Consider the following 21,161-nt stretch of genomic DNA (forward strand, 5'->3'; position numbering starts at 1 on the left):
AGATCACTCCTACATTAACCTGTAAATATTCCTTCAAGGATTTAAACAATCCTCTTCAGAAGGCACTATGACTTCCATCTTTCATGCTCCTCAAAGGGCTTTTCATGTTATTTAATTCCTCAATATGTTGTATATTTTTTCTTTAGCGGGCCAGGCTTTTTCTCTGCTAAAATGGTTCCTTGAAATACTGAATGTGTTTAACAGCATATGCTCATAAGGTATCAGCCTCTAACAGCTGGCATTAAAAGGACAGTTCACTCAAATTACAAAAAAAAAGAAAAAAAAATTCACTTACCTCTTGCGACATCCAGCCATGCGAACAGTTTCGGATTAATTTTCTCACATCTGCATCAGCCAACACTGCTTACAGAACACCAATAAATACCCATTAAATAAAATTACAGATAAAAACAACAATCTGTAATTTCTGAAAGGTTTATTGTGGATTATAGTTATATGTTGTTTTTATCTATAGTTGTATTTTATGAGCTATGTTCTGCTACCAGCGTTAGTAAATTAGGATGGGAACAGAAGTTTCTGTCTCAGCAGCACAGATGTATGCCTTATTTTTCCAGATAAACAAAAGGCCTTAAGACACGTTGAAAAGTAGACAGAGCCAGTGTTAAATACATCCTCTGTAAGTGACCTGTACCCAGTCGATAATATAACACCGTCAGCATTTTACATTCTTTATTATTAAAAGTTCTACCAACATAGTAAAATAAGTTATACATCTGGCCATCAAATTACACATTTGCTTTACAGTCGGTTCTGAAGCAACAGCTTTGGGAAAATGATGGTATTCCTGAAATGCTAGAAGCTAAACCTCCCTCTTCCTTTTTCTCCTTTTTTTAAAATAATTTCCACAGGAAATGACATTAAAAAATCTGCCCCTTAAAAATCATTGCTATATATTTTTCAAAAGATCAACATAAAATGAAAATCCTCTGGCATATGATGAATTATTATTGCACAAGAAGCTGTTTAGAAAAGTGGCAACCCTCTCAACTTATATTCATTCAGACACAATTATTAATGATGCTTTAATTTAAGGACCATGTCTTTTTTTTTTTTTTAATAAACATCATTTGAAGTTTTTATTTTATAACTGAAATATGAAAATAATCATGACCTATGTTTGGATTGGATCTGGGGTTGTTGTTAATGTGATGGGTTTGGGGGTAAGTTCAAGTCCTCTGCTGTAGCTGGTGGCGTTTTTAAGGCTTGACCATGGCGGGCCTCGCTGAGTCCTGAGGGGCCTCCTGCCTCACATGCAGGTCCTGTCCGGGGCCGCTGTGAGCTCCCGCTGAGTTCTGGAGGGCATCGGGTGCAGGGTGGGGAGGGACACCTGGAGGCAGGTTCATTGGTGCACCAGTGTGGTCACGAGGTCCTGGGAAGCGCATGTCAGGAGGGATGGGTGGACGTGGTCCCATAGGTCCACGGACACCTAAAGAGAACAAGTCATAAGTGTCATAATGCTTCAAAAAAAAAAAAAAAAAACTAGGTTAATTTATACTGTATGTACAAGTCTGCAGTGTTATGTACTGCTTTCAGGTGATAGCCACAGTTTTGCACTCAAAACAAGCGGGTGCCTTTTTGCACCTTTTTGGCTTTTACACATTATAGAAATAATATAAATTATATATAAAACTATTACTATCTAGTATTTGATACTATTTCGATACTATTTTACTATTTGATTTTCAGGTTATTATAACAAAAACACTTGTAAATATTATATTCCATTCCTGCCAGATCCCGCCAATAAATCCCCACAAATATAAGACCTAGTATACTAGTCCAGACCTAGTATATACCAACATGACACTCAAACTTCCCAGCACTACTCAGTGACAGCACAAACTGATGATGTGTTGAAAATAAAAAAAAAAGGGCAGAACTCACCAGGTGGCGGAGGCATCGGTCCAAAATGATGAGGCGGAGGGGGACGGAAATGTGGCGGTGGTGGACCCCGAGGATCAATGATATGTCCAGGGCCCGGCCTGGGGTGGAATGCATGGCCATTGGCGGGTCGAGGCCCAAAGTCTCCTGCCATTGGTCCAGGCAGTGGCATACCTGGGTGTCCATTGGCTGGTAGTGGAGGCCCATGAGGAGGAGGAGGACCTGGTGGGAGGTGGTAGAGGCTGGGTCGTGGAGGTCTGTAAGGTCCAGGTGGGGGCAGACGGCCGTGGGGTCCAGGAGGGAGGAGAGGGTCATGGGGTCCAGGGCCGGGTGGAGGTCCTTGGACCATGGGACCTGGGGAGTCCCTGATTGGAGATGCTAGGAAGGATCCAGGGCCCTGAAAAAGACACAAGAAGGCAGAAAATGAGTAAAACTTTTGTGTTGCAGTCACTAGAATTTTATTTTTTTCCTGTAAGGAAGCCCATTCCCCCAGTGTGATGGAAAAAAAAGAACCTAGAAGTCTTTATAATGAGAAACTTTCTCAGAATAATGAGTTTGTGTCTCAAAATAATGACTTATTATATCAAAACAACAACTTAGTATCTCCAAACAAGTTACTGGCCATCTCAAAATATTGAGAAACATTGTCAAAATGTGTTAGCATCTCAAAATAATACATTTTAATCTCATAATAATGAATATCTCACAACAGAGTTGGTATCTAAACATAATGAGTTACTATCATAAGTATTTGGTATATCACAGTACTGACTGAGTATCTAAGTCATTATTTTGTTGAAGTCTCTAATTATAATGACTTACACGACCTATTTTTTCATTACATTGATGTAAATGGGCTTCCATACATAAATGACATTAGATGGATTAAAATTCTAGTCATGCAGTGTTCATGTCCACAAACCACACAATTAAATCCCAACAAAAAGTGCATTTTGCCAGGCCTCAATCACATGACAAGTAACCACACACCATGATTATTTGGATGAAAAAAAATCAAAACACTTTCACAAATACTCGACCTCTGACACACATAGTTCCAACTTTTACAGATCTTAATATTTTCCACTGTTTAGCTGAAGTTTAGACTTCAATAGAAAATAATCGCTGTTTCATTCAGTGCTGTGAGAACCGGTCAAACCACACACTCAGCCCACAAAGTTTAAGTCAGCCCCAGTGAAGCCCAACGCCTTGAATCTCTCCCCAAACCACATCCAGTTTTAGGGAGGAGGTAGTGCTTGCATACACCGTCACACCTGGACCAGACAGCCTCTATACTCACTGGCTCTGGACTGTCAGTGGAGGCTTCAGCCTGTGTCTCTGCTTTTATCTGTGGATCTACTTCCTGTGTCTGTTTCAGAGCAAGGACATACACAACTGACATGTAGGCAGGAGCTCTGCGCCCTCAGATAGAAGGAGGGAGACTTATCATATAAACAGGAGTCTGGTCTGATAAGAAAAAAAGACTTACAGATCCGTCCATGTTGGCAGGTGAGGAGCTACGGGGTCCCATCATGTCTGAAAGATGAGCAACAGCGCGGTGTTAGAACTGCATTTAAAGACAAAGCTGAACTCTTTGAAAAACAGAGACTGCATCAGACCTACCCATCCCAGTCATGTGTTTGTTGTCAGCGAAACGACCATGTGGGTCTGATGGAGGTCGTGGACCTGAAGGGAGAAAAAACAAGACACAATGAAGAATGAAATCCCTCTAGACTCTAGCAGTTTTCCAGGGAAGACAGAGGTGTAGGACACAAATGAAGTGTAAAAAAATTAATACAGGGGAAAAGGTTGGTCATCTCTACTCCATGAGGAAAGTCATCTGAGAGGAACAAAGCATTCTGACTTCAAATTGTATTGTATTTAATTCATGACCACTAAAAAAATATCAAAGATAATATTTGGGAAAAAAACAACCAAAGTCTGTATTATTTATTAACAGTTTAACACTTAATACTGAAGCTGATTGAGAAAACATGTTTTTATAATCCTTAAAGTAGAAAAGGTGAAACAAACAGCAACACAAAAAAGACATTTTAAATGATTCAACAAAGAAACAAAACAAGAGCAGGAAAAAGGGAGTTGAAGGCAGAGGTACCAGGAAGATGCAGGGTGTAATTAACTCTGGGAGGAAATAAAAGGAAGAACTCAAGAGGGTGAAAGAGCTGAAAAGAAACAAGGAAGTGAGGCGTGCAAGAGGAGAAAAGACTGAAGGACACGAAGTTGTGATGTAGGGATGATGCCCAACTGTGGCGAAGATCAAAGAAGGTGAAGAAATCCACTGTCACTCACCATACGGGTCAATTCTTCGCCCCACTGGGGCAGAAGGAGGGCGCCTGGGACCCTCTATCATTAATGGAGGGGATGGCGCACCCCCACTCACAGGAGAGGGCCCATATGAATCACCTGTTATGATCAAACCATTCATTTACCAAAGGAAAACAAACTACTGACACATTTTTCTCCTTCAGCAAAAACATGAGAAAAGAAAAGCAGGGTTTTATTGGAAAACCGGCTCCTCTTGTCAAAGCTCTGTTGGATGAGAATGGTCCCAATGGAGAGAAAAGCTGGTAAGGTGTGTGGCCTGCTTACCTTGGCGAGGGCCTGCGTTTTGTCCAGAGTTCGGTCTGAAGAGGGGAGCACGGCGCTCATTAAGTTGGGAGGTCAGTACAGCCAATCTGTTCATGCATAAAAGAAAACAGGTTAGATACAAAGTCAGTTCCATGGGTTACCCAACTTTCATTTTTCATTGCTGATTAATCTGCTGGGTATTTTAATTGAAATTTCCCAGAGCCCAAGGTGACACAATCAAGTTGATCCTTTTGTTTAACCAAAAGTTCAAGTGTTTGTTATTTTTGCCTATATTTTGGCTCTAGCCACAGAAAAACACACTTAAAACATTTTTCAGTTTGTGCATCAAGTATAATTCATCATCAGTTTTTCATGTTGCATAGTGAAAAATAGCAGTCCCTTCGGTTTAATTATCTTTCTTCCTTAAGCAGGTAAACAGAAAAGCAACTGCAATAAATTTTTTGTTTTCCATTTTTGCCTTGAGAAACAATCAAATTAACATCACCTCTTGTTCTTCTTTCTGAAACCAGTGAACAGAAAAGTGACTGCAATGCTTGTGACATTAACAAATTTGTACAATGAAAACTGAACAACAAAGTCAAGAGCCAGAAGCACAGCCAACTCGCCCTCAAAGTAAAAGCTGCATGTTTTGTTGGCTGCAGTGGTCCATTTAATGAGAGCTGAACTAATTAAACAAAAAGCCTAAAAAAATGAACATAACTGTTCATATCTGCTTATATCTGCTGGCTGCACTGAAATATTCCAGGGCATTCACAAAATAGTTACCGGGAAAACAAACAAACAAAAAAGGGCATTGCATTTGCTTTATTGTTTACTAGCTTAAGGAAGAAACGTAACTGAACTGAATGGATTGGCACATTTCACTAAAAAAATGTGACTCACTGCAATTGAATTATACTTCATGTGTGGACAATTTTCATTAATTCTGCCAACACTTACTTTTCACGGAGCTTTGATGATTCAAGCTTCTCCTGATTCAGAGCTCGCTCTGCATTACGAGCATTTACCTGGAAACATAATGAAGAATTAGTGAGCAGCTAGAATCTCAATGCCTCAGCTTATTATTAACATTTAACTGGCTTAAATATCCATTTTTGGTATATTGGCATATGTAAAATAAATGTGCAACATACCCAGTTTGAGTGAGTTTTGTTTTCTTGTTCTTTTATCTAAGAAAGAAGAAAAAAGACATTCAGTCAGACAGGTTTTAGAATGTTTTTTTCTCCTGTACTTGCTAATTTGAATCAAGCTTCACAAGTCTACCTGCTCTTTATAGACTTCCTCAGTCTTCTTCATCTGCTCCTCCATTTCATTAATGCGCTGCCTTAAGACTTTAACCTGCTCTTCAGCCTCAAGAGCTTTTCCTCCCACCTCAGACAGCATGTTCTCTTTGCTTCGTCGCTCCAACTCTTCCTTTGTTAACCTCCTGTGAAGCCACAGAAACACTTGTCTTCCAATAACAGTAACATCCTACACATCATGACATGTTTGACTGGATTATGCTAACACGTCACAGCTTATTCATATACACGTTGGTGAAATGGCAGCAGATTTTCTTCAGTGTGTAAAAGCAGCTGATAAAAAAGGGTCGATTCACTGTTACAGCGTCACTTACTGCTGCAAGGCGTTTTCCTTCTGCTGATACATTTCAACCATGATTTCATTTTTCTGCTGGAGGATCTTCAGCTGGTTTTCAACATGGCTCTTCTCGCTTTTGAGGGTTCCAATTGCGTGTTCCAGCTCCTGGTGTTGTTCTGTTGCAAAATACAATGATAAGTTTTGTAAGACTGCTTCAGTTAGTTGGCCACAGACTGTTATGGCTGATATTCATTCTAAATCGTTTGATCAGTCGTCTCTATAAAAGCCGTTCAGAAGAGCCAGGTGAAGTAAGGTGACGAAGCGGCAAAGTCCAAAAGTAACCTCTCAAGTGCAAAATCCAGGTAGATCACGTAGATCAGTAAATCACGAAAGGCTCTTTGCCACAAAGGGAGTTAATGTTTCTACTCTGGCGTCATTTACAGGCGTGCTGCTCCTCTCCTCTGACAGACACACACGAACTTCATGGTGCTCTCAGGTGTGCTTCGTAAACTCAGAAATTTATACTCACATAGCCACAAAGATTCTAGGTTCCTTTTTCTTTAAACAGGCATACATTTGTTACTACTTTGTTTTTTCACAACACAATCATATCAATCAATTATGCATAAACTCAACTGTTTGATATTTAAAACACAATGACCTGCGACTGTTCTGCCAACACTGCTTCAAGCTATGAGTATTCATCAGCCCCAAAAATCCAGATCACAGTACACTTAATGTTTAGAGAGAGGCGGGAACAAAGTCATATTCAAAGGCAACATGTTTGTGCAATTTTGCCAAAACACTTAATTTTTCATCAAAACAAACACGACCAACATACCTTCAAGTGACTTTCTAGTCTTTTCTTCATTCAGCAGTTTGGTCATGAAGCGATCGCGTTCTTCTTCAACGACAGTAAGAGTGGTCTGGACCTGGAAAGAAATCATTTCAATGACAACACTATAAACAAAAGAAATACATTTCTGACTATTTGAAATGTTTGTAGTAACATATGTTTTCCAGGTGTAACGTGGTGAGATTCAATTGTTATCTTGACATTTTACCCGAGAAACATCCATCATTTGTCTGATCCTGTTCTTTATGGCCGTCTTCTTGTCTGAAAAAGAGAGTGAAAGCCTGTTAACCAACTGTTACGAAGCTGAACACCATATATACTGTGTCTGACAACAAATATGTGGTGACACTTCAAAAACTACTGCATCATTCCGCATGTGTATTAATGATTTTACTAAATTAGCGACAGAGTTGGACTTACCAGGTGCGACTTCCCCGTTGGCTAAAACTTTGGTGTCACCTTTCTGATTATCACAAGCGTCTAGGTCTGCCAGAAGTTCAGACAGCACCTGCCAGGAGACATTTGATGTGGCGTAAGTTAATCATTTGATTTAAGTTAAGGACTAATATATACAAATAATAATCAAGAAAAATTGTAAGATAGTAGTAGTAGTAGTAGATAAAAAAAAATCCTGACCTCTACGTTATGATCTTTGAGCACCACAGAGTCTTCCAGCTCTTTTTTAGACTTTTGATAGACTTTAATCTGCTCATTCAGCTCCTTGTGTTTGTCCTCCCAGCTCTTGATAGTAGTCTTAAGCTGTAAGAATAGGAAAGGTCAGGAGAGAACAACAATAAAACAATTGATGAAAGGCAAAATTATTTACTAATTCAAATTAACACATATGTCTGTTAACAGACAAAACATCCAATTAAGTCTATATATTGTCTTACTGTTTTATTTTCTTCTTTTAGTGCTGAATAATCTTTCTCAAGACATTTGTGCTGAACATTTCGGGCATCTTCCCGAATCTTGGCCTCGTCCAGGAGAACAGTCGTCTGTGGCAAATACATGCAGTTGTTAAGAGAAACTGCAACCATAAGCTTGAAATGTGCAGGAGATTATGCAAGGATTTCTACCTTAGCCAGAGCTTCCTGAATCTTTTTTCTGCTGAGCTGCAGCTTCTCATTTGACTTCTCCAATTTCTCAATCTGTTAAAGAAACCGTTAAGCATCATGAATATGAGATGACAGTGAAAGCTATAAAAGGAAAGGGGAAAAAATATTTAAGAATTACCCTGGTTTCATTTTTCAGAGAATCTGCCCTCTCTTCTTCGAGCAGTTTCACATATTTGTTCTTTTCCTCAGCCATGTTATTGTTCTTTGTTTCTGCCTCCAAAATCTTACTCTGAAAAGAGGTCATGAGAGGAACATCACTGACAGTTTGTTGAGAAAACGAGAAGTTGTTGTACTTGATGTCCATAATACACACAACACCCATACACCATTTTGCAGTACAGCAGGCACACTTCTCCATTCATAAAGGGATAATTCGGATTACGTGAACTGGGGTTGTATGAGGTACTTATAGTCAGTGGATTACCTATAGCAGATGGCAACATGTGCCCACTTCATAGAAGCAGAGAGGGGCTAAGCAATGTACTACTGTGGACAGGGTCAGCAGGAAAAAATATTTTAGCCACCCAAAACATGTCCAACAAAAAAACAACAACCCAACAAACAAAAAATAATCTGTTTCAGTGTATACCATATTCAGAATATTTTCACCACTTTACCTTGCCATCACACAGGGGAAACACCCATTATATAAATTAAATATCACTGTCTCGCTCAACCAGACTACCCCGGCAAACACACAGAAAACAGAAAACAAGAGTTGCTGGTCAGCGCTGACTCAATTGGTTAGTTTGTGTGTTATTGTGTGAGTTTGATGAATCTGAAATAACCCATTAACACACCAAGGTAACACAGCAATTTAAACAAACTAACTAATAGAGGCAGCTGTAGACTAGCAACTTCCATGTTCTGCAAGGTAAAATTACTGATTTTGCCAATGGTTGGTTTGGAGAGAGCAATATTTGGATTACATAACATCAGTTTGCCAAAGGAAAAGGCTGAATGATGGTAAGGTCAAGCAGTGAAGTACCTCATTCAACCCCACTTAATTTTTTTTTTTTTTTTTTTTAGAAAAACACTCAACACAGTACAAATACAGCAAATAGACAAAGACAAAATTAATCTTTAATTTCTTCATGCTTACCTCCAGGTCTTGCATCCTTTTCATTGTAGAACTGACAGATTCCTTTGACTGTTTTTGTTTTTCTTTTAGTTGTTCAGTCTTAAAAAAGAAGAAAAAGAAAAGAAAAGAAAAAAGTGAGAACGTTTCACAGACAAAAATGTTCACTTTTTACAAAAAATAGCTTATAGATATTTGATCACATTTTATTTGTAGCTCACCTGTTTCTCGAGCTCAGACATTTTGGTGAGAGCATCATTCTTCTCCTTTTTCAATGCCTGAATTTGCTCTGCCAGCCTTTTTTCATCCACTGTATCCATGAAAGGGCAACAAAAAATACACAATCCATTTTACAATCAGATTTTACATTTCTACATATTGTAATGCAATATGAAAAATAAATAAAACTCACCGAGGTATTCTCTTTTCTTCACCTAAAAAGGTTTAGACAGGAAATACGTAAAGATTAGACAGAGCACACTTTGAAAGAATTTTCACAGTATGATCATGTACTGCAACTGTATGACTGGATTATCGTGTCAGGAACAATGTAACACTTTAATACAACACTGATCCAGATATATAAAAAAAAATGTTGCTCTTAAATCACAGGTAGTTAATGTGAGGAAGAAAATCATGTCCATTATTCAAAACCTAATTAAATCTAAGCATACGCAAATACAATATTTTTTCCTTCATTGGTGGTGAATCACACATAATTTGTGCAGAGATGAGAGCAGCGATCATACAACACTTACTGCCAACACAGTCTTCCAGAAGAAGAGGGTGAAGGTCACTACTCCAACCAAAGCAGTGATGACAACAGCTTGCCAAGGACAGCCAAACAAGTTTTCCCCTGGCTTCCACTCTTCTGGCAGTAGTGAAATAATCTGATGGCACACAAGCACAAAATCGAGAAATCAGCAACACGATCAGAAGTACTGAAATAAAGCTTAAAACGCTGGTGAAACATAATTCATGACAACAGGAGTTCTATGTCTCAATTCTTAAATGAGATAAAATATGATGAGAGAGAAAACCCCCTTTCCCCCTTCTTACTGTGACGAAAATGTAAATTAAATGTAAATAATATAATGACAATACTAACAGATTTTTCCTACTTTTTTAAATCAATATCAATCAATATATAATTTTAGTCGATACATTTCAGTCAATATTTGTCACAGCACTGTGAGACACTCCTGTAGCTGGCCTACAGTGGGTTAAGCCTAAAAGCAACTTCTGATATTTAAATGTTCCCCTCAACTGGGATACTGACTGATGAGTGAACTGTTACTCACATAACTAGGAAGAAAGTTCATCAAGATAACAGAGCATTACCATACAATGATAATAAAACAAAAACTCTACTAAGCAATGTTCTTACGTCACAAGTATTTTAAGTATTGCACAATTAAAGCCATCCAGATCACTAAGGTCCTCCATCACTTTTCTTTTAAATGTTCCTCACGTGCCCCATAAATGTACCAGTGTGCCTTCGGTTTTTTATGCCCCTAAACTGAGGCACTCACTGCCTCTGGATATTAGAATAGAAAGCACTCTCTGTATTTTAAAGCCTAGACCTTTTTTGTAATCTGCTTTTGATTTGGAGTAATGTTCTAACCTCAGCTTTACAATTTTTGAGAGTTTTTAAATAATTTTTACATTATTTTTTATGCCTGGTGTATCTTTTATTTATTGATCTTCTCTCAATACAAACCTCTGCCATCAGGAAGAAGACTGTGTGCAAAATTGCAAATCAAACTGCCTGAAAATTTGCTTGTTCCAGCCTTCATTAAGCTGCTGAACTCTAATGCTAAAACTCTAATGCTAAAGCACTGTTTTGCATTTTAATTTGTTTTATGTCATTGTGTTGTCAGTGTGAAATGAAAGGTGCTACATAAATAAAGTTGAGAGGAGTAGAGTTACAAGTATTACTGACATTATTATAAAGGGTTGCTTTTGCTGTAGTGCCTTAGTGGAGGAAACCAATTTCTGCATTCACCTGCCACTTCCAAATTCAAAGAATGACTATGTACACCACAGGCTGGGTTTATTTTACAGTTTTTACCACTGAATTTGTGTCCAGTCATACCAAGAAGAACTCTGCACACTGCACCAACTACAAAGTAACCTTTGAACTGAGCATTATGACAGTCCAGACAGGAACAAACACACTGTATGGTTCTAATGAAATGCAGGAATTACAAATACATTAACATATCACATTGTATGGAGGAATTTAAATGCTTTCTTCAGCCTTTTCAGTCAAGTGCATTTCAAGAGTCGTACTTTTTTCCTCCAATTTAGCAATGCACAAAGGCAGGACTGTAACAATGCTATGTTTAAGGAGCATTCCAACTCTAATAGACACAGAAAACAAGATGTGACTGAAACTAGATGGAAGCTGAAGATCCTCTGTCAACATCTAAAAGGCAGGATCAACTGAATGTAGGACTTAGGTGAGTAAATTCATGTTTAAGTGAATGTGCACCAGCCATATGCTTATTAACACGTCAGCAGACCAAGGTAGCATAATAAATACTAAAGTGTTAACGCTAGTCGTCAAACAGGCTCATTTCCACTTACATGTTGCAGCTGCTTTAGAAAAAACACGTAAACATGGTCCGGTTCCATTACCGGTCGGGGTACTGTATCACTCTCCATGCCAGCCTTTGAAACAAGAGCGGAACTAGCCCACGTATGCTAGTTTGACAGCTATTAGCCTGCTAGCACGTTACCGTTAGCTATCCTCTAAATACGCTGTCTGTTACGCTAACATTAGCCGTTAGCTTTAGAGCCTATAGCGTCTGAAAAGTAAAAAATATGCTGTCACACCGACAACGTTTGATAGTCGAGACAGGAGCCGAGAAACGTTAGAATCTGGCAACAACAGTTGGCTAACGGATATTAACGTAACGTTATCCTGTTCACTATCAGACATCAACCGAGACGTTAGCTGAGCTGGAGGTTCAAATATACACAATTTTAGGACAAAAGGCTAAGATTAAGAAGCTAAATTAGCTTGACAGCACACAGTTCGTCTTACGACTTTATCTTATGATAATTATCTGCCTCTCCATTCCGAAATAAGGCCCGCCGGTTGTGGTCGCAGCAGCCAGCTGAGCACCGGCTGTGATGAACTTCAGCCTACACCGCGACAGTCAACAAGACGGGGGGAGGGCCGTGGGTCGTTCAGGAGAAATCGGAAATTTGACGGTTCCCTGATAGAGAGGTTCCAATATCCACCATGTCACGGACTATAATAGTTTTGTATTTGTCATTAGTTTTTTATTTTTATCCCGTTTTTAATTATCGTTTCCATTTCTGGTAGTTTCCAGGGTGGGTTTGCTCATTTCAAGTTTTGTTCAAAAATGTTTCGTTTTAGTTTTGTTTTTATTATTTTCTGTAGAAGTTTTAGGTTTTTTGTATTATAATACGCTGAAGTAATTAGTAATTACCACACCAAATCGGGACATTCTTGTGGTTTACACATCCTTTTTTAGGGACTGTTTTCATAGTATGTGCAAATGAAATTGTCAGCATTTTCTAATAAGTATTTTTAAGTATTAACACTTTTATAATAGCACAGCAGCAGAAAAATTGACATTTTGTCTTTTTTTTTCCCAGATTCGCACCAATCACACCAAAAAGACATTTGAGTTAAGCATGCCAGTTCATTTGTCGTTTTCATATTACCAAGATTCCTGCAGAAGAGCCCATGAAGTGATTATTAATACTATTATTATGCTTTTTTACTTATCTAAATCCTATTGTTGTGTGACCTGGTGCTTGTCCACAGCCGCTTGTTGGGAACCACTGGTTTAGAAGCATTCCTCTGCATTATGGATTTAAAATTAGTGATGCATCGATTTATTGACCAAGCACTGGTATCAAACAATATTTGCCTTGTTGTGTCATGGCCTATCTGCAAACAAAATTACATTCACCAAGCATAGCTTTGGCCAATGTCGTGTTGCATCAATTTTGTCCTGGTTGAATATTGTGTTAGTTAGCTAGCACAGGCGTTCCCAAACCTTTTCATGTCAATAACCCCCACAACAAATGTACATTAGACCATGGACCCCCCGTTTGAGAGGATTTTGTCTTAGTTCCTTTGAGTAAATCTTTTTAGTTTCGGCTTTGAAGACAATAAAGTCCTGACAGTCAAGGATAAAATTAAGACCACTATAAATAAAAAACAATAAAAACAGCCAACCTATTTCTTCCCTTGTTGTTCCAACTTGACCATAAAAGATAAAATGCTCTATTCCTCCTTTTGCTAGGGACCCCTACAACCCACTAAAGGACCTCTGTTGGTCCCTGGACCCTGTTTTAAAAACCACTAATCTAGCATAAGATTTCACTATTTCTCTGGCACAAAAGAAGGAACTAATAACAACAAAAGCAAAACAACAAACAAAACCAAAAATATCTGTATCCATATCCATTGGCTATTTATGCACAACACAGGTAATAAAAACAATTAACCTGACAAAGCCTGCGTATACAGTAGCTTACAATTCTTAGACTTACCTCAGTGGTCCACTGTTCAGTTTTACTCTCCATCATTGAAAGGATGCAGCCCATGTAAACAATTCCAGTTGAGAATAATCCCACTTCTTCTTCGTGAATTTCAGACGCTGGTTCCATGGACTCTAAAGAGCCTGGCAGAAAAAAAAACACCTGATAGTTTGTGTGTGCTACTGGCAGACGAAGAGAAAAATCTGCCATTACAGTTTACTGTCTCTTGAATTAGAAATTGCTGAATTAGAAATAGTTAAAGTTGATAGTTGAACACAAGGTAAGAGCTTGGCAGAAGACTCAAGTAATCTTAAGAGATAAAGAAACATCCACAATGGGAGCCAATTGAGCAGTTTGTTTCTAGGTATACCAAGGGCACAAATGATCAATTAACTTCATTAAAAAAAAGAAAAAGAAAAAAAACAAAAAAACAAAGCTTAGATTACCAACCTGAGGGCGAGTGTTCAACCTCAACACCAAGGCCCATGTCTAAGGGATTTTCCAGGGTGGCTTGAGGGACCTTCTGCAGCTCTTCTGATGCACTGAAACTTGGCTGATTGTCTTTATTTTTATTGAAGTGTCCTCCATCCTCCTCCACACTGACGTCTGGTCCACTGTGAACCTCATCCAAAACTATCTGCTCTTCTTTAGTCTCTGCTGGCCTCTCCTCATGATCTGTTGCTGTGAGGTTGTCATCACTCTCAGCCTCGGGGGCCCTGACGACCTCCTCTTCTTCAACAATGTGGGGTGTGTCATCTTTTACATTCAATTCATCTTCACCTGCAAAGAAAAAATGAGTAATCAGTGATTAATCGATGAGGCAAATTTCCAGGTCTGTCTAAAAAATTTCTAGTTAGCTCTTTTGTGCTTGGGTTGCCGTCAAACGTATTTGATCTAGAGACAGGTGTGGTCTACTGCTCTGTCAAGAGTGTGGTATTTGCTTAGTAGGAGGGCAGTTTGACTTTTTAAGAGAAAGAGAAAACATTGACATGTAAGGCTAGCAGAGTTTGGGCTGGTACAACAATGACCTGGAGCCAAACAATTTTAAACCTGTGCTTGGGCTGTAAACTACATGAAACTAAATTTTCAATGAACTGAGATGAAGGACAAAAGTGGTTGTTCAATGCTGGGCCATGTTCACACTTGTTACTACTGTAAAATGCATCGTCAGTTATGGAGGTGAGAGGTCAGCCAAAGAGCACATCACAAAGCTGGATACAGCTGGATCAAATAGCTTGAGCTAACATACTAGCTACCAAATAGAGAGTCCACTTATTCAACTCACACAAAGCCTGAAAAAAACAAAACAAAACAAAACTGTAACTTGAGGTAAGATATCAAATAGTCGATACAATCATGATCTCTGGCTGTAAGGTCAAGCATAAACACGTTTCTTTTTTCATTTTAGCCGTGGAACCAATACACTGTTGGCAGGGAAGTGAACTTCTTTCATCAATGGTCACTTGAGAGATTGGCAAGCCTGGTGTGAACTGAACAGCAATCCCTTTTAACAGATATACTTGTCTTAACAGTGTCTGAAAGGACAATTCAGGGCTGCATATCTGCGGTGCCACAGTATCAAATTCTGCATTCACTTTGCCTGTAAATCATAAGCTGTTTGCAATATACTGTACTTATCTGTGAAAGGTCCCTGACAGTGGCTAAACAGAATATACAACGGTTAATTCCAACCCATAATTTGATTGGACTAAAGGCATTTCCTGAGTAGATATAGAGTACAACAGCAGTGGGACTTAAAACTGCATGTATCACTCCGCCTTACCGGTGTCCTTATAACTGTTACATTAATGGTATAATGACAGGCAGAAACATGATGAAAAGGAGGCATCTTGTACAGTAAATGCATGGAAAATACCTGCACTTATGTACTCGTGTGTTACCATGATGACAAGATGATTTGCATGACTACATACAAGGCTTATACAAATCACTTAAGCAGCACATGGAATCTGTGCCCATAGAATTCTAGTAAGACCTCCGCTGATTTTCTTCAGGTTTTAAACAGAGTTGTTGCTTGAGTGGTAATTCTTGGATGACTGATTAATGGTTCAAAGTTTCGCAAAAGACAAACGTGTACTTTTACTAGTAAAGACTATATGTACTTTTGACACCTCTGGCATCATTCCTACGACCAAATCACAGCCTGACTGTACAAATTACAGGTGTCCTACAACCCTTACCAGCTATTCAAATTAAAGTAATGAAATAATAAAAAACAAACCTACCTTGGTCAATGTCTGATGCTTTTTCTGCTGCCAAAGGTGTGCTGTCACTGACTGTTGAGTACTTCTGTCGCAGGCTGAATGCGAGCTCCTGGAAGTCATCCAGAATTTCAGTCTCTTCATCCAAGCTACTTGTGTCCATATCTTGGTAAGAGTTCTGTTTCGTGCCCTGGCTATCCAGCATCTTCTCAATCTCGTCCAGGATAGCGTTCTCAGAGGCTTCCAGGATGCCCTCTAGTGCATTTTCAATGTCTTGTGTAGTACCTGTGTGCGACTGACGGGTAGCCATCATTTCTGTGTCCAAGTCAGAGAACATGGCCTCCACTTTGAATAGGTTCTTGAGACCCAGAAGCTTATGGAGGCGCTCCATCTTCTCTACTGTGAAGTGGTCTCGAAGCAGAGTCAGTCTCATCACATTATCACTGTATTCCGGCTCTGGCTGAGTTATTTCGGGTGAGGGTTCATCAGGGTCTGTGTCATTTGATTGCGAGAAAGAAAGTGCGTTTTCGTCTTCAAGTAATTCTTCTTTCTCTTCGTCTTTCTCTTCATGAATCTCTGTATCTTTGTCTCCCTCCAACTCTTCTGCAAGAAGTTCCTCATGAATCTTGGGAGCCTCCACAGATAATTCTGGCTGACTGTTATTACTCTCTAAATCTGACATCAAACGGTCATGTGTTTGATTAGTTAGGTTGTCATCTACAGACCTTTCATCATCTTTGACATCTGAATTCTCTGACTGCATCTCCTCCTGATGTGTTTCAGTTTCAGTACTGGCCATTTCTTGATTATTAACCATTTTATTTTCTGCCAGTTCTTTGTCTAAATCCAGACTACGCTCCATTGCAACACTACTGTCCTGAACACCTGAATCTTGGGAGATTTCTTCCTCTTCCTCACTGTGCTCAAATGGTTCATCTTCTGTTTTCAGATCTGATTTCTGAGCTTCAGGAACAGCAGAAGTATCAGCTTGTGATACTGGATCCACCGATGTTGTACTTGGTTCTGTTCGATGGTTTATCAGCTCATCACTTGGTTTTAACATTTCCTCAGAGGCATGTTCAGGTCCAATCACTTCTCCATCACTCTCATCATCATGGTCAAACAGGAGTTTCTCAGAGTCACTACTTGTTTCTTTCTCATCTGTTTGTACAGCACTGGAAGGAGGATCTTGGCGAACTGGATCTATGTTCTCTGGATCTTTTGGTGGTTCTTCTATGTCTTTCTTTACTTCGTCAAACGTCAGAGTGGTTTTTAAGGCTGTTCCTTCTTCTTCATCGTCATCGTCTTCATCTTCCTCCGAACTAAAATTGTGTGGTGTTGATTCTCCCCCAGTGACAACTGAAAAAACAGCGTCTCCAAGAGATGTCCACATGTTCTTGTCCTCTACGGTCTCTGGTTTATCATCTTGTGTTGCTGGAGGACTTTCGTGTTCTTTGAGAGAACTGGATTCTGGAGTGTTATCATTTCTTTCAAAGAAAGACAGCAATGGAGTGTCAACTTTAACATCAGTGTCATCCTCTGGAGGATTCTCCACATGTTCGCTTTCCTCCTCTTCATATGGTGTTACATTCTTAGTGACTTCGTCATCCGAGGTGACGGCATCAAAAGTTGTTCCAAGGGTGGTTTTTAGCTCAGGGATTTGCACCCCTTCAGAAATTGAGACTGGTTCATTTTCAGAAACAAAATCATCTTTGGCCACAGGTTCCCCTTCAGATTTTGTGGGTGATTCTTTGGTTTCACTCTTTTCGGACACATCTTCAAGAACAGATTCTGCGGCATCTTTTTGCTCAAGATCTTGTGCAGCTCTTTCAGTAGCATCAGCTGTAGCTGCTGTTTCAGTCTCTACTTCTTCTGTAGAGGGTGACTCAGTTGCCACATCAGGTTCAAGTTCAGGTAAAGAGGCACTTTGATCATCTGGGACTTTATCAAGATCCTCAGAGTTATCATGATGCTCAGTTTGTGTTTCACTGTCAACTGCCTCGTCTGCTGATGGCTGTGTTTCTTTCCGTGCATCCTCTTCCACTTGGATTTGGTCAGATGTTCCCTTACTTTCGCTAATATTCACCTCCGGTGAAGAGTATAACAGCGAGTCTATGTCATAATTTTTAAACTTATCAAATCCAGTGTCAAAACAGACAAAATCTGTTTCCTGAAAAGAAGACAAAAAAATGAAATTTGCAAAGATGGTAACTGCAGGGAAAGTGCCATTATGTTGATAGTTTAAAAGCTCCACTGTATTTCAGATCAGTCTAATTAGTTCAGTTAGTCAACAAGATATTTTTCATACCTCTGCTGGAATTTCATATTCTTTGTCAGTGTAAACATGGTTAACTGCAAGACGGTCCTTTGGGAAATAGCCGAAATTACTTCCAACCTATTGACAAATACAAGAGAATGTGTTAAGGATGTGGTGAGGATTACAACCATCCCTAGAAGTTATCCAGTACTGATTAATTATTAACCACAGTATACTTACACTTCCGGCGTAGATGTCGGCCCTTCTGCCTGACAATTTGTAGTATACATAGATAGTTTCTGATTTCTTGAAAGACAAGAACCGACAGTCTGGCCCACTGAAATCTTCCACAGCTTTTCCCCGACACAGAAGCACTGTGAAAGCAAAATATGAATCATCAGAGTAAGCTTTATCAATATTTTATTTTTCATATGGTGTTCATTTAGAGAATGCAAAAGGCCAAACTGGCAACTAATTTTCCAAGATGCATTCAGACTAGATTCATTCATATGCCTTATTTTCATTCATTTATCAGTTGAGCTGTCATTTATTTCTTCATTAATTAGTTAAGCTTTCAGTCCATGTATTGTCAGAAAATAGCAGAAAATGCTCATTACAACCAAAGCCCAGGCTGACATACTTCAGTGTCTTGTTTTGTCTATCCAACAGTCCAAAACCAAAATAATGTAACAGCATATTAAGAAATTCAGCACATATTCTACTTTGAAAAGCTAAATGCAATGGATTTTGTGTATGTTTTGCTGAAAAACTACTTAAGTCATTATTTATCAAAAATCAATGCTGTGTAATTTCCTGTAAATAAACTAATGGATTCAGCCTTACAATATTGCGCATTTTACAAAATATGCTACACAAAATGAGACTGAAAGCCTATCTAAAGAAAATGACAAACAAGAAGAGGCTGACTAACTGCATTACCTGCTCGACATACCTCTACAAGTATTAAAGCCAAAATATCATGGTTTTAGTCCTGTAGAATTGCAACGATAAGTCATCTGACCAATTAGTTGATTGAAAAAAAAAACTGGTTTCCAATTATTTTGATAATCAATGAATCACGTCAGTCATTTTGCAGAAATGTCAAACACTGGTTCCAGCGTTGTCATAAGGACGGAAAATGAAGAGTAAATGAGTAAAGTAACTAATCTACTCTGACCTTACTACTTGATATCTTTGTTTTGTGTGTCAAAAAATCTAAATCTAATAAATCGAATCTGTTTACAGTTTTGTAGCTCAAAACTAGCTTTCCTTAATAATACGTTGCAGATACAACAATCTCCTATCACCTTCGCCAGCCTTTTGGTTTGTGGTGAACACTTTGGTGATATTTTTAGGTGAACAGTGTCTGTAACAACAGCTGGAAGTAACAGCTGTCACAGCAGACCCCTGAGGCCTAACCTTTGTTGGCTTAATAATGATTAACCTAATAACTGTGAAAATAGATGACCCAATAATGAAAATAATTGTTAGTTGTGGCCCTGTTGTCCTCTCTTTAGACTCAAATAACGGTTTAAAACTTCTTATGTGTTAATGAAACTACTGTTTACTGTGTTATTACTCAAAACTAGCTTTCCGCGATTATATTGCCAATATTGCCAATATAACAATCTCGTATCACCTACACAAACTTTTTTGGGTTGTGGGTAACACTTCAGTTATGTTTTTAGATGAACAGCTGTAACAACCCCCCCCCAGGCTTGACCTGTGTTGGCTCAAATCTAGCAACGCAAACCTGAATGGCAATCTGGTTTATCAGAATGTTGATTTGAATTCTCTGTCGTGATGCTAACGTTAAATTTTAAGAGTTAAGCTAACTGTGCAAGTTAACGTTAGGTTGTGTTAAGCAGTATTACAAGCTGAGAAGTAACAACCAAAGCTAACGTTGCTCAACAATAGAGCTAGAAAGGCTGTTAGCTAATGATAACTAATGTTTACTCAGGTACCATTAGCAGAGCTTTTACCTCAAGCAACCGACCGGTGGCTAATTAGCTGCTAGCATTAGCTTCCATTATACACATATACAGGCCGGAGCTGCCAGGCAACCGGCCAACGCAGGCTGCGTCTGAACGAATAACCTCCCCAGGCTAATGACTAGCTTCACCCGTTTATAAAGAGCAGCACACGGCTAAACAGCATCAGAACAACTACACAAGGCCATCCAGGTTATAAATATCGACTGGCAACAGGTTCAGAGATAAGGCGCAGTCAGTTTATGGCTGGCTGTAGTATCGTTATCGGGATACGGGAAGAGGATGCATCCTTGAAGTCCTGAGGAAGCTAATAGTTCCAACAAGCCATTAAAAAACTTACTGCTGCACTCCTCATCGGCGCATCTTTTAAAGTCGGAGAAGCGTTTCTCCAAGGCCGCGGTGCAAATAAAATTAAATAGAAGTAATAAAAAGCCTTGTCGGTAAAAGTGTTTTGCTGCCATGCTGGCAGTTTTGTTGACTGGCTTGGTTCTGCTGCTGCTGCTGGAGCATGAGCAGTGGGCTGAAGGAGCCGACACGTCAGCACATCAGATCCGGCTGGGTGTAGGCACGGATAGGTTTTCACAGGATGTCAGGGCTGGATCAGGCTGTGACTGTGGGAAACAATGCCAAACAGATGCAGCGAAAGAGAAACTGCACGAGAAATAAGACTCATCGGTCACTTTCCTCTAGAATAAGATATCATACATCCCAGGGCAAACTACATTAGGCAAAAAAAGATTTAAGAGACTGAAAAACAGGTCTTTCTTGTTATGCATATTTGACTTTCCACTGAGAATAAAGATTTGAACTGCTGCATTGTGATTAGGTATGCATGACTGATACTGGATTTTTGAAGCCAATTGATGAGTAAAATAATTACAATACTGAAATACCAGCCAATATTCTTTATGCAGAATATAATATAGAGAATACAGAGTAACTATATAGTTATACACATTTTTGCAATGGTTATCAAACACTTGTTCTTGTTATATTGTTGTTATATTGTTCTTAGTGTTTTATTT

The 21,161-nt window shown here is 39.0% G+C and overlaps 1 protein-coding gene across 1 annotated transcript; it reads right to left on the minus strand.

Moving 5' to 3' along the window:
- Positions 1–1,143: 1,143 nt before the first annotated feature.
- On the minus strand, positions 1,144–20,645 carry mia3 (MIA SH3 domain ER export factor 3). Its single transcript, XM_084737132.1, has 28 exons — positions 20,477–20,645; positions 18,386–18,519; positions 18,197–18,283; positions 15,913–18,058; positions 14,117–14,446; positions 13,679–13,809; positions 9,901–10,032; positions 9,555–9,576; positions 9,364–9,452; positions 9,167–9,244; positions 8,183–8,293; positions 8,026–8,097; positions 7,840–7,944; positions 7,583–7,705; positions 7,367–7,454; positions 7,155–7,207; positions 6,932–7,022; positions 6,128–6,266; positions 5,776–5,938; positions 5,646–5,681; positions 5,452–5,519; positions 4,513–4,598; positions 4,213–4,326; positions 3,526–3,588; positions 3,392–3,438; positions 3,203–3,271; positions 1,906–2,299; positions 1,144–1,447 (listed from the first exon to the last, which is right to left on the minus strand). Exons 1-28 carry the CDS (start codon positions 20,595–20,597, stop codon positions 1,218–1,220), a joined length of 5,322 nt encoding a protein of 1,773 aa, XP_084593258.1. The 5' UTR covers positions 20,598–20,645; the 3' UTR covers positions 1,144–1,217.
- Between the last annotated feature and the right edge of the window lie 516 nt (positions 20,646–21,161).

This window comes from Lutjanus erythropterus, chromosome 15, assembly GCF_056507025.1.
Source record: "Lutjanus erythropterus isolate fLutEry1 chromosome 15, fLutEry1.hap2, whole genome shotgun sequence".
Lineage (NCBI taxonomy): Eukaryota > Metazoa > Chordata > Actinopteri > Lutjaniformes > Lutjanidae > Lutjanus > Lutjanus erythropterus.